Source organism: Nicotiana tabacum, chromosome 10 (assembly GCF_000715075.1).
Source record: "Nicotiana tabacum cultivar K326 chromosome 10, ASM71507v2, whole genome shotgun sequence".
NCBI lineage: Eukaryota > Viridiplantae > Streptophyta > Magnoliopsida > Solanales > Solanaceae > Nicotiana > Nicotiana tabacum.
This window is the reverse complement of record NC_134089.1, coordinates 53,680,976-53,700,479: the sequence shown is the minus strand read 5'-3', so window position 1 is coordinate 53,700,479 and position 19,504 is coordinate 53,680,976. Positions and strand designations below refer to the sequence as shown.

At 38.3% G+C, this 19,504-nt stretch overlaps 1 protein-coding gene across 1 annotated transcript; it reads left to right on the top strand.

The window, feature by feature from the left end:
• Positions 1-9,636: 9,636 nt before the first annotated feature.
• On the top strand, positions 9,637-15,991 carry LOC107802341 (KH domain-containing protein At2g38610). Its single transcript, XM_075222860.1, has 7 exons — positions 9,637-10,120; positions 10,249-10,340; positions 11,483-11,634; positions 14,443-14,559; positions 14,667-14,783; positions 15,043-15,186; positions 15,273-15,991. The coding sequence occupies exons 1-7, from the start codon at positions 10,041-10,043 to the stop codon at positions 15,417-15,419; spliced, it is 849 nt and encodes a 282-aa protein (XP_075078961.1). The 5' UTR covers positions 9,637-10,040; the 3' UTR covers positions 15,420-15,991.
• The last annotated feature ends 3,513 nt before the right edge of the window (positions 15,992-19,504 follow it).

Genomic DNA, 19,504 nt, shown 5'->3' with positions numbered 1-19,504 from the left:
ATTGACACATATCTTTATCTTTTACTCAGGAGAATTCTGCAGATATTCCTTCTTTCCGACCCTCCAAGTTTTCGTTTACCCTTAGTTAACTGAAAATCTACGTCCTTTCTTTACATTGTCTTTCTGTCGCCTCATCTGGGCAAAAATGGCTGGTGATTCCCCTCGCACCGATCTTCCTGCCACAGTTCCTGCTCCGGAAAGTGCTGCTCAGGCCATCAGAGGGATAGATGCGGTAGAAGATAAGGAGGTCCCATCGGTAGTTGTGATCGTGCCTCGCCCTGGGAGGGAGTTGACCAACTTCGGTACTCGCACCGGGGTAGAACCGGAACCTGTCCACTCCATTATGAGAGAAAGGGACATTGTTGAGTTGAAAGAAAGGCGGGGAATCCCTAATTACGTTGATATGCAGCCGGCGGTGGGGAACAACATAGTTCATTTCGACCGCCCCGGGTACTGCATGTTCTATGCCTACCCCTTTCTTATTGGGTATACACTTCCTCTTCCTTTGTTGGTGGTGGATTTTTGCCGTTTTTACAAGATATGCCTCGCCCAACTTTCACCGTATTTGTACAAGTTATTCCTTATACTGCTTAAGTTCGCAGAACTCGCCGGTTGTGAGGTCACTTTGGGCCATATGCTCAACATCTTCGCCCCTTAACTTATTCGTGGTATGATGATCCATATGGGCCCTTGGGGGTCGAAGAGTCTGGTGGTGAAGATGGACGACAGGACTAACTGTCATTTCTATGAGAACTATTTTTACGTGTAGACTGAGCACATTATGGCAGACCCAACGGGATTCCCTGAGAAGTGAAACTTTGCGCGTAAGTTTTTGTATTTTTAGTTGGTGAGATGCCCAACCGTTTTCTATTACGGTACTAAACTTTATCATGTCTTTGCAGCTGAGAAATTGCCCCCTCGCCTGTCGAAGGTATTCGCAAATGGGTGAGTGCCATTCTTCCCCATACAATGGGGGGTCGTACATGGTCGACCTTTTATGAAAGGTTCGGACGCAGGCTCTTACAGGTGAGATGACGTTTCTACTTGCTATTCTTCCTCTTTTTTTATTTAGCTCTTATGTGTCATTTGTCGATGTTAGGGAGAGTACGGAAAGCAAGGGCTCCTCCATTAGCTTTTCGTCAGTCGGCCTCATCTACTCACCCTATCGCGGTACCCATCGCCCGACCTTCGTCGAGGGCTGCTTCAGTTGAGTCTGCGGCCTTGGTTACTCCTGCGAGGGCTTCTCAGGCCAAAGTCCCGACCCGCATTGCTCATCCGACGGGTGAATATTTGTCTACTGGGGAAGAGGACGGGCCACCGAAGAGTCAGCGAGTAGAGTTTGAAACTGCACCCCCAATAGTGATTCATCTAGACGATTCTCCTACGACGGGATCTAGAGAGGGGTTGTACGGCTCCCCCCGTAGGGACGGAACCAGTCGTTTCCTCGGCTCAATTAGAGATTCCCACCATTGTCGGTGGTCAGCAACCTGTCATGGCGGAAGATCAGACTTCCAAGGCCGCCATTATAGTTTCGGACGTACCTTCATCCTCTGCAGTTGGTCATTCTTCCTCTTCGGCTGCCGAAAGAGGGAAAGGTGTGGTGGTCAACGATTATGAATCCAAATTGGACCTCGACCCTAACGATGTCAAGATGTTTTAGGAGGGACTTACTCACTCGGTGGTTTGTGCGAGAGGCTCGTCTCGTATTCTTGAGATCCCTTCGGATACCAATCTTTTAGGGGACACGAAGGATCTGGTGCCGCAGTTCAGCATGTTATGCTCCGCAACCGAGAATGCGGCCCTTCGGTCCATTACTGATATTGATTTGATGGATGAGGTGGCCGCTATAAGCTTAAGGGTATGTTATGCTTACTTTCGCTTTTCCCTCGCCTTTCTTGATGATACAGTTCTAACCCGTCTTTACATTTTTTAGACGTATATGGTGGAAGTGGAAAGCATTCACAGGGCCAACATTCGGGCCAAGATTTTCTTGAAGATGTTGGAGAAATATCATTGCTGCCGCAACAAGTGCCGCGAGATGCATGAGCGACTGAAGGCAAACCCCGGTAATCGGGCTATTGGTTAGGAGTTGGAGAAAAAGGACCAGGAGTTGATGCAAGCTATTCGCAACAAGAGTGTGCTTGATGAGCAACTTTGAATGAAGGACGAGGAGCTCGAGTTGGGCAAGGGAGTCGCCGCAGAATGTGAGCATCTGCAGGAGAGATTGAGGTCAATGCAGTCGGAGATCGATCAGAACTTGACCAAGGTCGAGGCGATGAGCGTGGAATGGATGGGGAAATTGACCTCCCTGGAGAACAAGGTAGTTGGGTTGGAGAGCATCGAGAGTGCTTGGTCCACAACTTCGGCGAGGGCGGCGGCCTTAGAGAATACCATCCGCGTCCTCCAGTCCGAACAGGAGTCGGAAAGAGCGATGACTACCCTCATGGAGGCAAGACTCGAGGAGCGCATTAGCGAGATTGATCAAGAGGCATCAGTTATGGGATATCGGGTCACAGCGCTGGAAGCAGAAAATGGGCGACTGTTGGCTTAGATTGAATTTTCCTCCACTGTTGTTCCCTGCCATATGCATGAGCTTTGGGTTTATGCTGAAGCCCAGCGGGATATATATATAAGAGTTTGTGGGAGGCGGGTACTGTGACTGAGGCTGCATATGAAGAAGCGCGAGTGAAAGCACGAGAGGCTCGCGTCAATTGTGGGTATGATGCGGCGACGCCTGAAGCCAATGGGAGAGCGGATGATGATGAGGGAGGACTTCTTGGAGATGGTGATGGTGATGGAGGCAATGACGCCGAATGAAGAATGTTGTCTTTGCATGTTCTTGCTTTCAACTATTTTTTTAATTGTTCGTCGTCTGTTGTCGTTGTTTCTTTCCCCTTTTCTTTTCATTATCTTTTTTTTCTTTTATTGTTGGCTTGGGCCATATGTAAGCGACGATAGTTCGCGCAATGACTTTGTATAAAGAAGAGTTTTTTCTTCGTTATTTTCCTTGTATTTCATCTTTATTTTCACTGTTTATGGCTTTGGTGCGAGATAGATGCATGTATGGCGAGTCCCGATTTTTCTTTCCCTTTATACCTCATGACGGCTTTTGGCCTTAGAAATATTTCTAGTTTCCTCTTGGGTGATGGCCCCTGGCCTCAAAAGGTGTTATTTCAAACTAATCAAAATAGTGACCCATCAACATCCGATCGAGGTCAAACCTTTCTCTGTCTGGCAAAGGCCCTTGGCCTTAAAGTGTTATTTCGAACTTATCGAAATAACAACCCGTCGTCGTTTGATCGAGGTCGAACTCTTCTTTTTTTGGCGAAGGCCCTTGGCCTTAGAGGGTGTTATTTCGAACTTATCAAAATAACAACCCGTCGTCGTTCGATCGAGGTCGAACTCTTCTCTTTTTGGTGAAGGCCTTTGGCCTTAAAAGGTGTTATTTCGAACTTATCGAAATAACAACCCGTCTTCGTTCGATCGAGGTCAAACTCTTCTCTTTTTGGCGAAGGCCCTTGGCCTTAAAGGGTGTTATTTCGAACTTATCGAAATAGTAACCCGTCGTCGTTCGATCGAGGTCGAACTCTTCTTTTTGGCGAAGGCCCTTGACCTTAAAGGGTGTTATTTCGAACTTATCGAAATAGCAACCTGTCGTCGTTCGATCGAGGTCAAACTCTTCTCTTTTTGGCAAAGGCCTTTGGCCTTAAAGGGTGTTATTTCGAACTTATCGAAATAGCAACCCGTCGTTGTTCGATTGAGGTCAAACTCTTCTCTTTTGGCGAAGGCCCTTGGCCTTAGGGTATTATTTCGAACTTATAGAAATAACAACCTGCATCGTTCGATCGAGGTCGAAATCTTCTTGTTGGCGAAGGCCCTTGGCCTTAAAGAGTGTTATTTCGAACTTATTAAAATAGCAACTCGTCATCGTTCGATCGAGGTCGAACTCTTCTTGTTGGCGAAGGCCCTTGGCCTTAAAAGGTGTTATTTCGAACTTATCAAAATAACAACTCGTCGTCATTCGATCGAGGTCGAACTCTTCTTGTTGGCGAAGGCCCTTGGCCTTAAAGGGTGTTATTTCGAACTTATTGAAATAGCAACCCGTCGTCAGTCCCAGTTTTTGGAGAGCCAGATATCTTCTGGGTGAGTCCCAGTCCGTTTGACATTGCTCGCAATGGCGGGTGCAACGTCGGAGAATGTGAAACGTTGTTGTTTCGCTTAGGTTCGTTCTGCGCACATATTGTAGTTTCCTTGTCTGAATCTCGCCTTCCAGCTTGGAGGTATCACCGAAGGGCGGTATAACAGTTGTTTTGCAGTAGTTTTTCGTCCTTTTCACTGAGGTGTTTCTTTATTCGTTCGCCTGCGCGGCCTTTGTGTCCCTACTTGAGCAGGGAGCAGAAGGTGAGTTAGAGTGATCCTTTCCTTGCCCCCGTCCAGTGGTCCAATAGAGGAGAACAGGTTGGTAACGTTGTTCGTCTTGTTTGGCATATCGATGGTTGATGGGGTGAAGATTTCTAAGTTTGGTAATTTTGCTCGGCTCTCCTCCCCCTACCGCATTGTGCCTTTGTCTCGCGTGGGTTGGGTTTTTCCTTTACGCTCCTTTTGGTGGGTGATCGTATTTCTTGTCTTTGATCTATGAGAGACTAGGAAATTTCACTAAGAAGTCCCCACGGACGACGCCAAATTATTTGACTCAAAAGATATCGAAACCTTTTTAAACAAATCAATTAGAGAAGATGAATGGGTAAATCTTAGTCAGACATAATTAATTCCAGATCAAAGAGCTAGTAATATGGATCGCATAAAAGATAAAAGAGATTTAAATGATCATATTGAAATTTAATATTGTGTCTCCCATCGATCGATGGGGGGATAACTTTACATGTTTTTCTATGGATTACTTACTTCATTCAAGAATACAAGAAGAGAGCTTTAGAGAGAGAAAAGAGGGAGTAACCCCCTTAATCGAAGGTTTTCTCCTACTATATATAGTCAAGTCACCCTTGTCCTTTACTTGGACCGACGCCCTCTTGCCTCCAATATGTCTCGGTCGTCCCTTTAGGCGCTGTTTCTTCCGACTCGACGGATGTCGGGAAAGAGACACAAAGTGGGCTACGCTATCTTTCACTGCCCAGTCACCTAGGCGGGACGTTGGTTAGTGTAGTCGTGACGGTCAGATTTTGACCAATATAGTGGTCCTATATCTCTTAAGCAAAAATTGATAAATGATAATGTAAATCTAAAAATAACTAGTATTGAGTCATTGTGCTACAAGAAATAACTTGATATATACCACTATATGGAGTCATTTATTGGAATCATACTATATTATAAGCATAAACTCTCAAGTTAAAGATTGAAAAGACCAAAATGCCATTAAAAATTGAATGCCCTTTTTAACCTTAAAAGTCAATTAAATTCCTACAACAATTTGTGTGCATGAATTTTTTTCAATATACGAAATAGTACAAGAACTCTCGCTTTTCACTCCAAACCATTAAGTGTAACCTTTTAACTTCCTCTTCTTCATCATTATTTAAAAGAAAAAATGGCGAAGACTTCTAAGACAGTTCCACAAAAAGAGACTGCCTCTTCATCACGGCCGACCAGCAAGGAACTAGCGGCAGAACCTCCTCTTGAGGAATTTATTCCTGGCGGGTGCTCGATCAGTGCTGATTTCAAGGTCGAGAAAACCTCATCATTACCGGGACGGTGCGAGCCGGTCTCGATATATATATGCTCGGTCACCGACAGTCTTCTCTCAAGAGTCAAGGAGGATTGCAACTGGGTTGGTAAGCACGTGGTGGTGCCTGCATCCGAGAAAGTGATTACTACCCATGTGGAGGGGTTTGTAAGTGTTTACACTTATCCCTTCACGTTGGACCCCTTAGACCCGGTCATCACCGCCTTCTGTTAGAGGTATGAGGTGACCCTCAGTCAAATTCATCCCTCTTTCTAGTGGATAGTAATTCTCCTCCACTTCTTTGTAAACAAAATCTAGGGGTGTCTCTTCACCATCAATCACCTCATGCGTCTGTACAGTCCCTGACTCTATCGAGGGGGATTAATAAAACTTGCTCGGTGGGTTAGTAAGGCCCCATTCTCGAGTATAGACGAGGACCGGGACCAAGGCTGGTTGGGCCGATTCGTTCGAGTGAAAACCTTGGATTTAATCTTGGCCGATGACATGTCATTTCTAGAGAAATAGAACATAAAACGTAAGTATAACCTTGCCTTTAAGATTTCATTTATTGATTTTCCTTTTCCTCTCTTCTTATTGGTGTTTTGTGGTGCAATTGTTGCTCGGATGCCGGATGCAGTCCCTCGACTCAAGGAGTGGGTCGAGGGCCTCGTGTCACAGAAACCCTATTCCGCGCGTGTGTGGCGCGAACTTTCAAAGGGCCGGTGGGAGGCCCATTCCCATGGTGAGTTTCCTTTACCGAATTAATAATACTTGATTTTTTTATCGTGTCGTTGAATTCTTATTTGTTTCGTTTTCTTTTTCAAGCCTTCCCAAGGGTGTTGCAATGAGGCCTCCATCCGGTAATGAGGATGTACCCATCGAGTCCCCTACTCCGAGACAGGGTGATGAGAAAAAAAGGAAGAGGGCCCCGAGTTCTCCGAGCTTGAAAAAGAAGAAAACAAAAAGAAGCATGGTGCGTAACCGCTATCATATGTCATTGGTCGTGCTCTATGTCGCTGGCCTATTTTGTTGAGTGTGACTTATGTGGTTGTCTATGTCTTCACGTACGACCTATGACGCTGGAGTATGTCGATATAGACCACGCCCATTGACATATTCTAGCGTCATAAGTAGTCGTATGATGCGTACCAATGCACTTGTCCTCGAGTTTACCACATACATAAACCATGTCGAGTAGTAAATTCCGTCTACCCATGAACCACGAGTTCATATATGTAATAATTTCAAAATCCGAGTCAAAATTGACTCTTAAAACTCAATTTTTTATTTTCAAAAACTTGACAAAGCTTCACAAATTTCTACTATTTACATGACAAACTATTTACCCTCAAAATCGGATTACAATTGTATTTATACGTGATTTTAAGGATACGTGGTTTAATATGACACAAAGCGAAAATGAATTATGAATAAAGCAAATAATAATAAAGTAACTTCAAACCATATGACTTGAACAGTTATAGCCTTGGGAAATAAGTCTCACTCGAACTGAATGTGATTCTAATGATGTGAAATATAGAAGAACAGTAGCTTGCATAAAGAAAATAATATTATAAATGCTTTGGGATGCGTATTACAATGTCCCTTTTAAATAATCACACCCTCTTTATATAGTACGAGAATCCTACTTTAGGTATAATTCTATATAAGGTAAAAAAAATCTCATAATTTGCTAATTAACCGGTTCCTCATTGATACATGCCGAGATTCCTGTAGTGATATCCGACCGATTACGGATATTTCGTCCTTCCGTTATCTGGTCCGACGATATTACCTCGGGCTCATTCGGATCGGTAACCTCGAAGACGAGTTTTCTAATTTCGTATCCTGGCTCGATGGAACCCATGGTCGATCTTTAATTCATTACGTCTTAATCTCGATCTGTCATGCAATAGATGAGCCCGATTTCGACCGTCTATAATAATATTAGGAAAAAGTAATATGAAATATATTATAGTTATGTTACCTAGTAGAAATAAGGAAAATATTCAAATAAAAACTTAAATATTAGGACTATTTATATATTTTAAATAAGAAAAGATCTAATAAGTAATTTTTTTAGTTTATTTTAAAGTTCTAAATCCTTGGAAAATGATTAAATGTTTATTTAGTCTATTGTAAACTCTATTTTTAGAGGGAAAAAAGGCTAATGATATTTCGCTAAGGACTTTCGTGTTTTTAATATAACTAGTTTTAGAGTACGCGCTTTGCGCGTGTACCATATATTAATGAATACACAAATTTAAAAAATCGCATAACTAAAAAAGTATAAATTCCTTAAAATGATGAATGTTGATCCTATTTAGCTAGCTTAACAAAAGAAAAAAACATTATTCCATAGAAGTCCTTAGATGCGTTATTCTGATTTCAAGGACTTCTATAGGAATAACTTATGAAAATTATTGTTATTTCTACGACCTAATAATGAAATAAACAGATAACACAAAAGTACTTTTCCACGATCTTTCAAATATTTGTCAAATAACACAAATTGAAATTTTAATTCTCGTGGTCTTTTAGAGATTTAAAAATGAAGAGGTAGAACTTATAGCTCCTAAAAAATTGATAATTGGTAATGTAAATGCTAAAAATGACTAATATTAAATTGATATTTTAAAATAAATTAAATAATTTATTAAAAATATTAGAAATTATCATTTTGTCGAAGTTGAATGCAAAAAGAAAGAAAAATAATTAATTAAACGCATCTAGATTATATTTTTCTTCTAATATAATGTTTCATCCTTATTGTTTCAAGTTTGTATTTTTATAAATTTGATTCTTAATCTCTTTATTAGCATAAAATTTTTAGGATGAGTTACTTACTTTAATTTCATTAATTTCATTAATTTACTCATTTTCCATAGGATATACATCCATGAAAAAGTAACATATAAGAAATATTATTATGTTACATATATAGTTAGATAAAGAAAAAAATTATGTAAGGTAGAATTTTAATTGATTTTAAATTCCTAAATTTTAGGGCTTCTTGCCTAGTTCAAATAAGTAAATATTTAATAATCAAAATTTTAGATTTCAAAGTATTAACTATTAGGATAATAATTAAATGACTATTTTGTCTACCGCGACTTTATTTTTTAATGGTAAAAAAGTGAACGACATTTCACTAAGGTCCTTTGTGCTTTTAATATAATATAGATATAGATAAGATTGTTGGCCTTTCATGCTCCACATTTGACCCATATTTTCCTCTTTTTTTCTTTCTTTCAAATAAACGATATTAAACTTTTTTCCTCTTAACAATTTCTTTTTTAGTTTACAATACGATATTTTTTTTATAATATTAGGAAAAGCAATATGAATTATATTATAATTATACTACCAAGTTCAAAAGGAAAATATTCATATAAAGTCCTAAATATTAGGACTACTTATGCAGTTTAGATAAGGAAAGATTTAATAAGTAAAATTTTAGTTTATTTTAAAGTTTTAAATCCTAGGAAATAAATAGATATCATTTTGTCCAGCGTAAACTCTATTTTAGAGAGTAAAAAGGTGAACGAAATTTTGCTAAGGTATTCGTATAAATATTAAAAAAATATTTTATATATATATATATATATATATATTTTAACTAGCGAATATAATTAATTTTAGTCCGACCAGTCAATTTTATATTTTACCCATCTAAAATTACCCTCATGTTGTATCTTTATTAGAGATGAAGAATAAAAACAATACTACCTTTTTTCCAACTATGAGGGCAATGAACAAATGATAAAATTTCTGAATTTCAGATATTAGCATATTCAATCATTTTCTTTTGAAAAGAAGTGGGAATATTCGTCTTTCCTTAATTTTTGGGGAACGGCGAGTATGATAAAATCTCTTGGTTAGGCACCGAACGCAAATAAATCAACTCTATAAATTTGGTTGATTTATAATCTCATTTTTCTTTGCATTCACACACGTTAGACAGAAACGGAAGGAGACAGCACAGTCTGTGTTGACATACAATTATTAGGAGACTAATAATAACTATCATCAATTACATACTATTCTTTCATAGATTTTTCTCAATTATCATTAATCTGATACGCTACCTAAATACTCCTACTACTATAGTAACTTCTTCAAATAACAAAAAAAAAAAAGGCTTTGGCTTTCTTTCTGCCAATTTCACAGGCTTTTAGACTTTTCACCCTTTATTTACACAAAACCCTTTTCAAGGGTTCTCTCTCTTTCTCTTTTTCTCTCTCTTTCTGTTTCTGTTTCTTTTCTTTTCTTTTCTTTTCCTATCTTCTGCCGCTTTACTATAACCCAGCAGGGGGAGCCATTTCAGTCTAAAAGCTTGTTCACCTGAAAAAAAGCTATGTCAGGTTTGTATAATCCCAACTTTTCACCTGCTAGAGCTGCTTCTCCTCAGATTAGAAGTACCCCTGATGTTGACAGGTATATATTGTTTTTTCCTATCCTATCATTTACTAATTATTTTTCTCTTTTAGCTGATTTTTTTCAACTTGTGTATTTGAATTTGGCTATGTGGGTTTTGATCTTCTTGTGTTTCTTTTATATCTTAGCAATCAGTACTTGTCAGAGCTATTGGCGGAGCATCAAAAGCTTGGACCTTTCATGCAAGTTCTTCCCATATGTAGCAGACTCTTGAATCAAGGTTACTTTTTTGAATCAATTCCTTGTCTTGGATCTATGTTTCTTGAGTTTTTGTGGGGTTTAACTACATTTTCAGTATGTGCTTATGGTTTCTTGTGGTTATGGATGACAAGCTAGATCTGGCCCGATTGTTTCTTACCATCATGAGGAAATTGGACTCCTATATATATATCTGTTCTTGCCCATCTTTTTCTCGAGGATGGGTTGTTGGAATGGAAAAATTAAATCTTTTTTACATTTTACTCTTCTTGGATTCTGTCTGGAATGTATCCTTCTGCTGTTGAAATGGAAAACAATTGCAATCCCTCTCATTTGAGAAACATTCTAACTCTGGTTCATTTGCAGCTTGAGGTTCCCAATTCACAAGCAAGGCTCTAATTACTAAATGAAACAGATAAATGGAGACGATTATGGGGGCGCAAAAATATTCCTTTATTCAGAAAGTTGCATCTTTTCTAATAGATATAACACGTTTCGGACTACCATCCGCGACTTTTGTGCCAGTAGTTTTGCAATTAAAAGAAATCTTTTTGTGCCAATAATTATTGGGGAATCGTGATTCAAGTTTAGTGGTTCTTGTTTGGTGTGCGAATTGTGGATCATCTCAATTAGCTGTTCAAGTTTGAAATGTTATCCTAAGGGCACTTGAAACCTTTGGCTGTTTCATTGTCTTGTCACATGTCTTCTGAAAAAGCTTAAAAATTAGAAAAAGAGGAAACATGAGTAAGGCAATCAAGAAGTCATTTGTGGAAGGCAATCAAGAAGTCATTTGTGGAATTACCTGCTTTGGGTTGGGTTTGGGGGGGGGGGGTTGATGCTGATCTTTTCTGGAAAAGATATCTGGCCAATTGGTGACCTTCAGATTTGCTCAGTTGCAAATAATCAAATTACATGCTCTTCGTTTAGGAACCCTTGGTTTAGAAATCTTATGATATTTACAACTTGTCCTCATCCTTCCAGTGTACACAACATGATATGCTTATCTTAATCTTGTGGAATTTTATCAGATTTTTTTCCCAACCTTTAATGATAACTATAGTGGTTATGGTGTCAAACTGTATTTTCTTCTGGTTCATGGTCATCAAGCTATTGCAATTTTATTGAGTGATGCTTGGTTTCTAAGTATGATCTGGTTTTTTTCAGAGATTTTAAGGGTTTCCGGAATGTTGCCAAACCAAGGATTTGGTGAACTTGACAGATTGCGACATAGAAGTCCCAGTCCGATGGGTTCAGCAAACCTTATGTCTAATGTTTCTGGAGCAGGATTGGCTGGTTGGAATGGACTTCCCCAGGAGGTAATTGTCTTTTTCATGTTATCTTTGACACTTGGCTCAATGTGGTAAACGTCTTCTCTTAACCAGACTGTCCATACATATCTTGCGGGTCATGTATAGGTATGAAATCCTCTGATGTCTGCCTAACAGTAATTATGCTGTTCGGTCTAAGTGAAACAAATGGATATGAATTTTTAGTGTCTTCACATTGGTGAATAGTGTGTTGTCGCAACTATTGTTAATAAGCTTTTAAAACCAATAAAATGTATTGATTGGCATGTTTGCCTGTTTCTGGACCAAGTGCAATAGTTTACCAAATAAAGTCAGCTTCTTTTTCTTACTTTGGATCCATCCCTATTATTTTATCAAGTGCAAAATGATGGGTACTGAGGGGAGTGTCAACCATGTGATGGAGACCCAATTAAAATAAAAATAAAAAGAGATGGACTGCAAGTTCATTTTAAAAATTCAGCAATATAAGTGGCTGATAGGACTTCTACGATTTTGCGACAAGTGTAAGGCAGATTACAAGTGGTTGTTGAGCTGACAAAAGCTATATTCCAGTCTTTCAAAGGCTTCTCTATTCCTTTCTTTCCATACAAGCCAGCTAAGACATGCAAGTGATTAATTCATCCATTAGAGTACATGGACCATGTTTACAAGAATTCCTTACCCATGGAAGATTATGCCCAATTGATGTTCAATAGGTTAAGACAAGAAGATATGTTTTGGCCACTTATTTCAAAACATTTAGCATCTGGTGACAACTCAGTCTAAATAGAGCAAAATTATCCTCACTATTCTTATTAGTGGAACTTAATAGCTGCTTTATTTCTTATTGATCATAAGCTATTAAGTAACTCTTTTAGGAGCCGAGCTGCGTTCTTTTCTAAGGAAAAGACTCGTAAGTTTCTCGATGCTGCTAAATGAAACCATAGCAGCGGCTAGATAGCGACTGCCAATGGAGAGATAATGCAGAGTGCACCTCAAGGCTTTACATGGTGTAAAAATGTAGCAGTATTCACGTGCAATGGGAACAATCTTGTCATGGAATCAAAATTATTATAACTTAAGCAGCTATACGCTCTTAGATTTTCGTCTTTCTGAAATATGTTTATGCTGCTAGATATCTCAACCTGGCATACATGGTTAGGTTACGTATCAAATAAAATTAATATTTCATTGGACTGAACTGGGCTAACATGTATAGTTAATGCATAGGTCTCTAAAAAGAGATACTTATTTTATGAGGCTAATGAGATATTAGGCTTGACTTTATTTTCTAATTTAAGTTTCTATAAATAATGTAATTTTTTTCTCGTCACCATGTAAGATTTTTGAAGTACTTTACTTTTTAAATAAAGTTCTTAGCCTCTTAAAAAAATGTTCAAGCTACTTTTATATAGCCCATTTGCTTAGTTATTGACTGTCTAATTCTCAACAAGCCTCTAGAAATATTGGATTGTGTGTGTGGACATACGAGCCGTCACCTCATATCCACTTGTTGTTGAAAGTAAGATTAACTATTTCAGTTGTGTTTGGGTTTTTAAGTTAAAAAAAAGAAGGGAAAACTTATAAACCATTTTAAGTTTTGGTGAGAGATCTTAGAGAATTGCAGCAAAAGTACCGAATCAGCTAAAGAGAAAACCATAGAATTTCTCTTCTCCATGTGCATCCTGATGCCCCTCCCCAGGTAGGTAAATCTGCGTACACACTACCCTCCCCAACCGCACTTGTGGGATTCCACTAGGTTTGTTGTTGTTGTCATGCGCATCCTCAAGGTTTGAGCAAGGTTTGCTGGACCCTGAAATTACATGTCTTGTCCTTGCCTTATTTGTTTCTTGTAAAATTCCGATTGAAAAGCTTAGATATGTTATTATTCTACTAGTTTTAATATTCAATTTTAAAAGGGAGAATGTTTTGCTGTGAAGACGTCTTCTTCAGACGTGGAAGTTCTTTAGGTTTTTGGTTTCGCTTCTCAGGCATTCCGTTTGGGTGTCATATATGTCCATTAGCGGCAGAGTATGGTAATCTGATTGATCTACAATTTAAACAAGCATACGAGGCCAGGGAGGGATCTTAAGTTTCTGATACATTCCATGTATAATATTGAAGCCTTAAGGATGTGGATGGCACAGATTATGGACATAAAATTTTGGAAGCTTCAGAATATCTTTCGGTTAACAAGGGTGATGCGAATGTTGAATTTGCTATATTCTGAATATAGATTTTTGTGGGACGAAGATGTTTGGTTCAAAGATGAATGATGATTCATTGTATGTTGTGTTATCTTGTTGCCTCTCCATCTAGACGTCAATTTTTCATAATACCAGAAGATTGACCTCCTAAAAGAATATAGGCAAATCCGTAAAATGCAAAATTAGTTCCCTGAAGATTCTAATTTTATCTCTTCGGGTATAGTAATCTTAAGGTAGGGAAGTAGAATTTTTGCTGGAGAATGAGTGAAGATACAGACGGTCTCTAGTTCGTTTGGAGGCTGTTATGTTCGGTCAGTGGCAGTGCACACTGGTTGGAACATTAATAACAGTTGAGGTCGATCTCTCTGACTGGTTTCAGCTCTATAGCTGTGTGCATCCTGTTGAACATTTTCAGAAGGATTGGTAGTTACTTTTATTTATTTTTAAAATACAAGTAAACGGAGTGGTTGACAGTTTCTTTTGTCTTCTTAATACTCTTTCAATTGGCATATTTTCCTATTTTACCATCCAAAGTACCAACCATTTTGTTGTCAGCTAACTGGTGCTCTTCTTCTTTGCTAGTTATTTTTCGTAATGTTCTCTAAAATATCAATTTCTCAAATTGTGCCAGAGGTTAAGTGGACCTCCTGGAATGTCAATGGACTGGCAAGGGGCCCCAGCAAGTCCTAGTTCGTACACTGTGAAAAGAATATTGCGCTTAGAAATTCCAGTCGACACTTATCCGAATGTAAGGCTGTTATTGTTGTTGCTTAGTTACTTTTTTTTTTGGGATAGATAAATGCTTAGTAGTATAGCCTTGTCTGAACTTTGGACCAACTTCTTTATGGATTTCAGTTTAATTTTGTCGGGCGACTTCTGGGTCCCAGAGGAAATTCATTGAAACGGGTGGAAGCTACTACAGGATGTCGTGTTTTTATTAGAGGAAAAGGGTCAATAAAAGATCCGGACAAGGTAGTTTTCATCTTCTTTTCTTTCTTACAATTTTTGTTTATTAATTCTGACAATTTTAATTGGAATATGGGACGGACTTTTGGTATTTCAAAATTTAGTTTATCCAGAACAAAGACTTCTTTATGAAAAAAAAGGTCGATGAAAGACTATTCAATTTGTAGACTTCTAGCTCTAGGTAGATCACGTGTCTTTTGTGGAGTCGTATGTGTGAACTGTATCATTGAAGTTCTAATATATTTTCGCTGTTGATAACTTCAAGGAGGAGAAACTAAGGGGAAGACCAGGATATGAGCACCTGAATGAACCACTCCATATTTTAATTGAAGCTGATTTGCCAGCCAGTGTTGTGGATATTAGATTGAGACAGGCACAAGAAATAATAGAGGAGTTGCTCAAGCCTGTGGTATGTATATCTCAAGTTTCGTTGCCTTTTTAGGCTTTCAATTTTTATTTTTAATTTTTTTTATTTGCAATGATTTTCATCTACAGGATGAATCACAAGATTTCATAAAGAGACAGCAATTGCGTGAACTTGCGCTGCTAAATTCAAATTTTAGGGAAGAGTCTCCTGGTCCAAGTGGCAGCGTCTCCCCTTTCAATACTAGTGGAATGAAACGTCCCAAGACTGGCCGTTGAGAGAGAAGAGACAATGAAATTGTTGATGCTAAGAGAGGTTTGTACTCCTCGGTTAGCGAGAGGCATGCCTGGACATTCCTCTCAACATACATCCGTATCCACATCACTACCTAAACCCATGATATAAAATAGACACACAGGTTATTGCGGGTGATTTTTGGTTTGCCTTTTGGGTTTTATTTATTTTTTCAGCGACAGAAATGAAAAGAGAGAGAGAGTAAAAAGGGAAAAAGAAAAAAGAGATAGAAGTTATGGTTTATACAGTTGTCTTTCTGAATTAGGTTTGGTCATATCAGTCCCTGTAAACGTCATTAATTTATTCTTGTGTTAGTAATTGTAGTGTGAAGCTGTTATTGGTACATTGTAGCGTTTAGTGGTTTGAAGCCAATAGGTTTTTCCTTGACCTTGCCCATTGTGTTCGAGCTCCATTGGTCAATTATTATCAAAGAGACACCAATATTGGTGCTTTTACTAGAGTTGGATTGGATTTATTTATTCTGTCCTAATATATAAGTACTTGATATGTCAATATGTAATATTTTTCTTCCCGTGGAAACAGGGATATTCTTTAATTCTTACCTCAATTATTATATTTGCTCATCTCTTCGTCTCTTCTTGAGGAGTGATTACAATGGTGTTGCAAATGTTTAGTGATGAATTAGCCTTACTTAGCTGATGTGGCAACACAAGTAGTTAATTTGTTTGAAGGTTCCGGAGGTTGGTTAAAGTCGGGAAATTAGTTAGGAGTTAGTTACAGTGAAGGGGGAAGATCCTTGAGCTTAGAGATTCATTCATATGTAGTTTGTATTGTGTACATTTGATTCATTCATTAAATACTCTTCTCCTACTCTTGAATTCTCTCCTCAAGCTAATATCTCGGTGACAACCCTGACTTAGTTTCATTGTTCTTCGAAATCTTTGCATTTCCTAGAACTATTTTATTTTCTATGGCACTGTGTGCATTAATTGGTATCAGAGCAACACAATTCTCGGCTCTAAATTATGACTAAAAACAACGAAATAGTGACCAGAAACAGAAGTCAAGAACAACAATCAGAAGAAATGGGAGAAATGCAGATTGAAATGCAGCTACAGAAGCTTATGGAAGGAATGACTAGCATGAATGAGCACAATTTAATGGCGGACAAAGAGTATGGAGATGCGATCCACAATTAATAATCTCAGCAGGAAGGGGAGTGACAATGAAACTCGCAAAACTGAATCTGAGGAGAGAGAGTGTTTTGTTGAGGTCATACATGAAAGAAGAGCAAGGGATAATCAAGGCAATCAAACACCTACGGGTAGTTTCTTCATCAGACATTCGAGGTTAGAATTTCCTAAATTTTCTGGGCATGATTTGAAGACTTGGCTGTATAAGGTGGATCCGTTTTCTTCTATGGATGAGGTTCCTTTTGGCCAGAGAGTGAAGGTAACTTCAATTCATTTGGAAGGTGAGGCAATTGCTTGGCATATGGCATATATCAAACCCAGAAATTCAGTGATCGATCCTACTTGGACTGAGTATGTAATAACTTTGAATGAAAGGTTTGGGAAAGAATTTGAAGATCACATGGAATCTCTCAAAAATTTGGTGCAATCTGATAGTTTAAAAGAATATCAAGCTGAATTCGATAGATTGCTAACTGGTGTGAATCTTTCTAATGAGAACACCATTAGTTGCATAACTACTACAACTGACAAACCAACAAAAATATACATACAAGACCTACAAGCCCAACTTACTGCACCAACTAACAGGATATGTCTACAAGCCTCTACTGATGAATGTACTGTGATCGGAACAGGGCCCCGACCTACCCATAATATACATACATACACAATATGTACTCAAAATCCTAGACTCGACAACTCCGAAGGATGTGGAGCTTACCGATCAAGCCGAACAAGGACAACACCTACGGAGGAGGTCTACCAGTCTGTCTATCCGAACTCGCATGCATGAAATGTAGGGTCCCCAGGAAAGGGACGTTAATATGAAATAATATACCGAGTATGTAAGGCAATAAAATAACTGAAAGCTAAAATTGAACTAGTAATATAATGGCTGAAAGTAACTGGGAGTCAAAGATGATCTAAAGATATACTTACGTGCTGATACTAACTCAACTCTCTCAATATAGTAAGTAAAATAGCTATCCGGCCTTATAAGGATTGGTACGTGTAACTGCTCGGCCGTAGTAGGCTCACTCATAGGCGCTCGACCATACTAGGCTCGGTATCTCGGCCATTCTGGGCTCGCTCATAGACACTCGACCACAGTAGGCTCGGTATATAACTTACCATCTAATTAGAGGTTGCCTAATAGGAAAATACTCTAATATTGTATATATATATAGACCCTCTACCCTCTTGACTGAAAGAAGAAAATACTTAACTGAATAGAAAGTCCCAATAAAGGAGAATACTCTAACTTCTGAGACTAGGATAATGTGAATAAATTCATGAATATGAACTCCTCTTTATGTCTCGTTATCAAACACATGTAGTTATGAGATCATGCCAAAATGAAGGAAAGGTTTAGCCTTAACATACCTTATCAAAATCTTTCCAATAACCATGTTGAGCTCGTCTATTCTCACCTTAATATACAACAACGATAATAATACTATCATTAAGTTACGAAAGGTACAACAATCACATAGCGAACGACAAGCTTATTTTATATTAAAACATGCAGAATCTCCACTAAATCTTTATTTCCTCCCAATTCGTGATAACACCAACATAAGAACACAACAATAAAAACATATATACATTATTTTTCAACCTTATATACACCACAAAATACTACAAAACAGTCTAACACACCCCGATCTGTTCATACACAAAACGACCCTCGTAGTAGTGTCAAACAGCCCAAAAATATTACAATGAACGACCAGCCCAGCACCCTGCATTTATGTGATGTGTACACACCCTTTCTCCTCCAAAACTCCCTAAAATAGTAGCAAACCACACAATACAACAACAATACGAAACAACCCACAAAACAGTCCACTACAAGTCGTATAACTCGAACTTGCGGCTTCCGATCACCGTCCCATGAGTTCTTAGAATTATAGAACGACTTTCCACATTTTCAGCAGAAAAAATGTATGAAAGATAGCGGTAAATTTACCTTATTTGTTGAATATCTCAGCTCCAATTTTGGTTCTTCAAACCCTAGGTTTTGCTCCAACTAAAACTTGAAAAGGAGAGAAAATCAATTAGGATTTGTGTTCAATTTTTGGGAGAATTTTCAGAGGGGTTTATCTCTGGTTATTTTGCTATATAGTGAGTGTTATATTTTCAGGAGATAAGCCCTTAAAAGGGCTCTTTGGCCGACCCGAAATAGCCCCTTTTAGGACACATTTAGTCATCTCATTTAAGCAAGTAGGTGACACACCTACTTGTCACCTAGCAGTCTTTGTAGTCTCGCAAACACATAGATATCTCTCTCTCTACTACTATGTCGTATTGATAAACGATTTATGCATTCGAAAATAGACTCATATATCTTCAATTTGATGGGTGGATCACCCCGTAAATCTAAGTATATTGGGAAAATCACAGTGACATTTGATTCGAATTTCAGTAAAATTTATGAACGTAACTTGTGATGACTTTCATCGACTTTTGTTCCACAACTCGCTTGACCTAAAAACTTAACACATGACTATCATAGGACTAAAATAAATTATAACATAAACCTTTTATCATGTTAAGAACCCCAGTCTCACCCTAAAGGTACGGGTTATAACATTTCAAACTTGTCGACTTTCGACGAAACATTATTTTCTTCAATTCCTTTAGCTTCTGAATCTTCCAACCCTATTTGTACTTGTTGTTCACGATCTTCAATATTTGTAACCTCCTAGGTAACATGATTAACTTACTTTATATACTTTAAAAGATGATCTCATTTTTTATCTTACATTAGTTTGCTTACGACACACTTTTACATACGAAAATATAGGGTGTAATATCATTCCCCCCTTAGGAACATTCATCCTCGAATGTTTACTCTTAGAGACTTGGGAAAATTTTGCAAGAGTCTCCTCCGTACACTAGACTAAAACCAACCT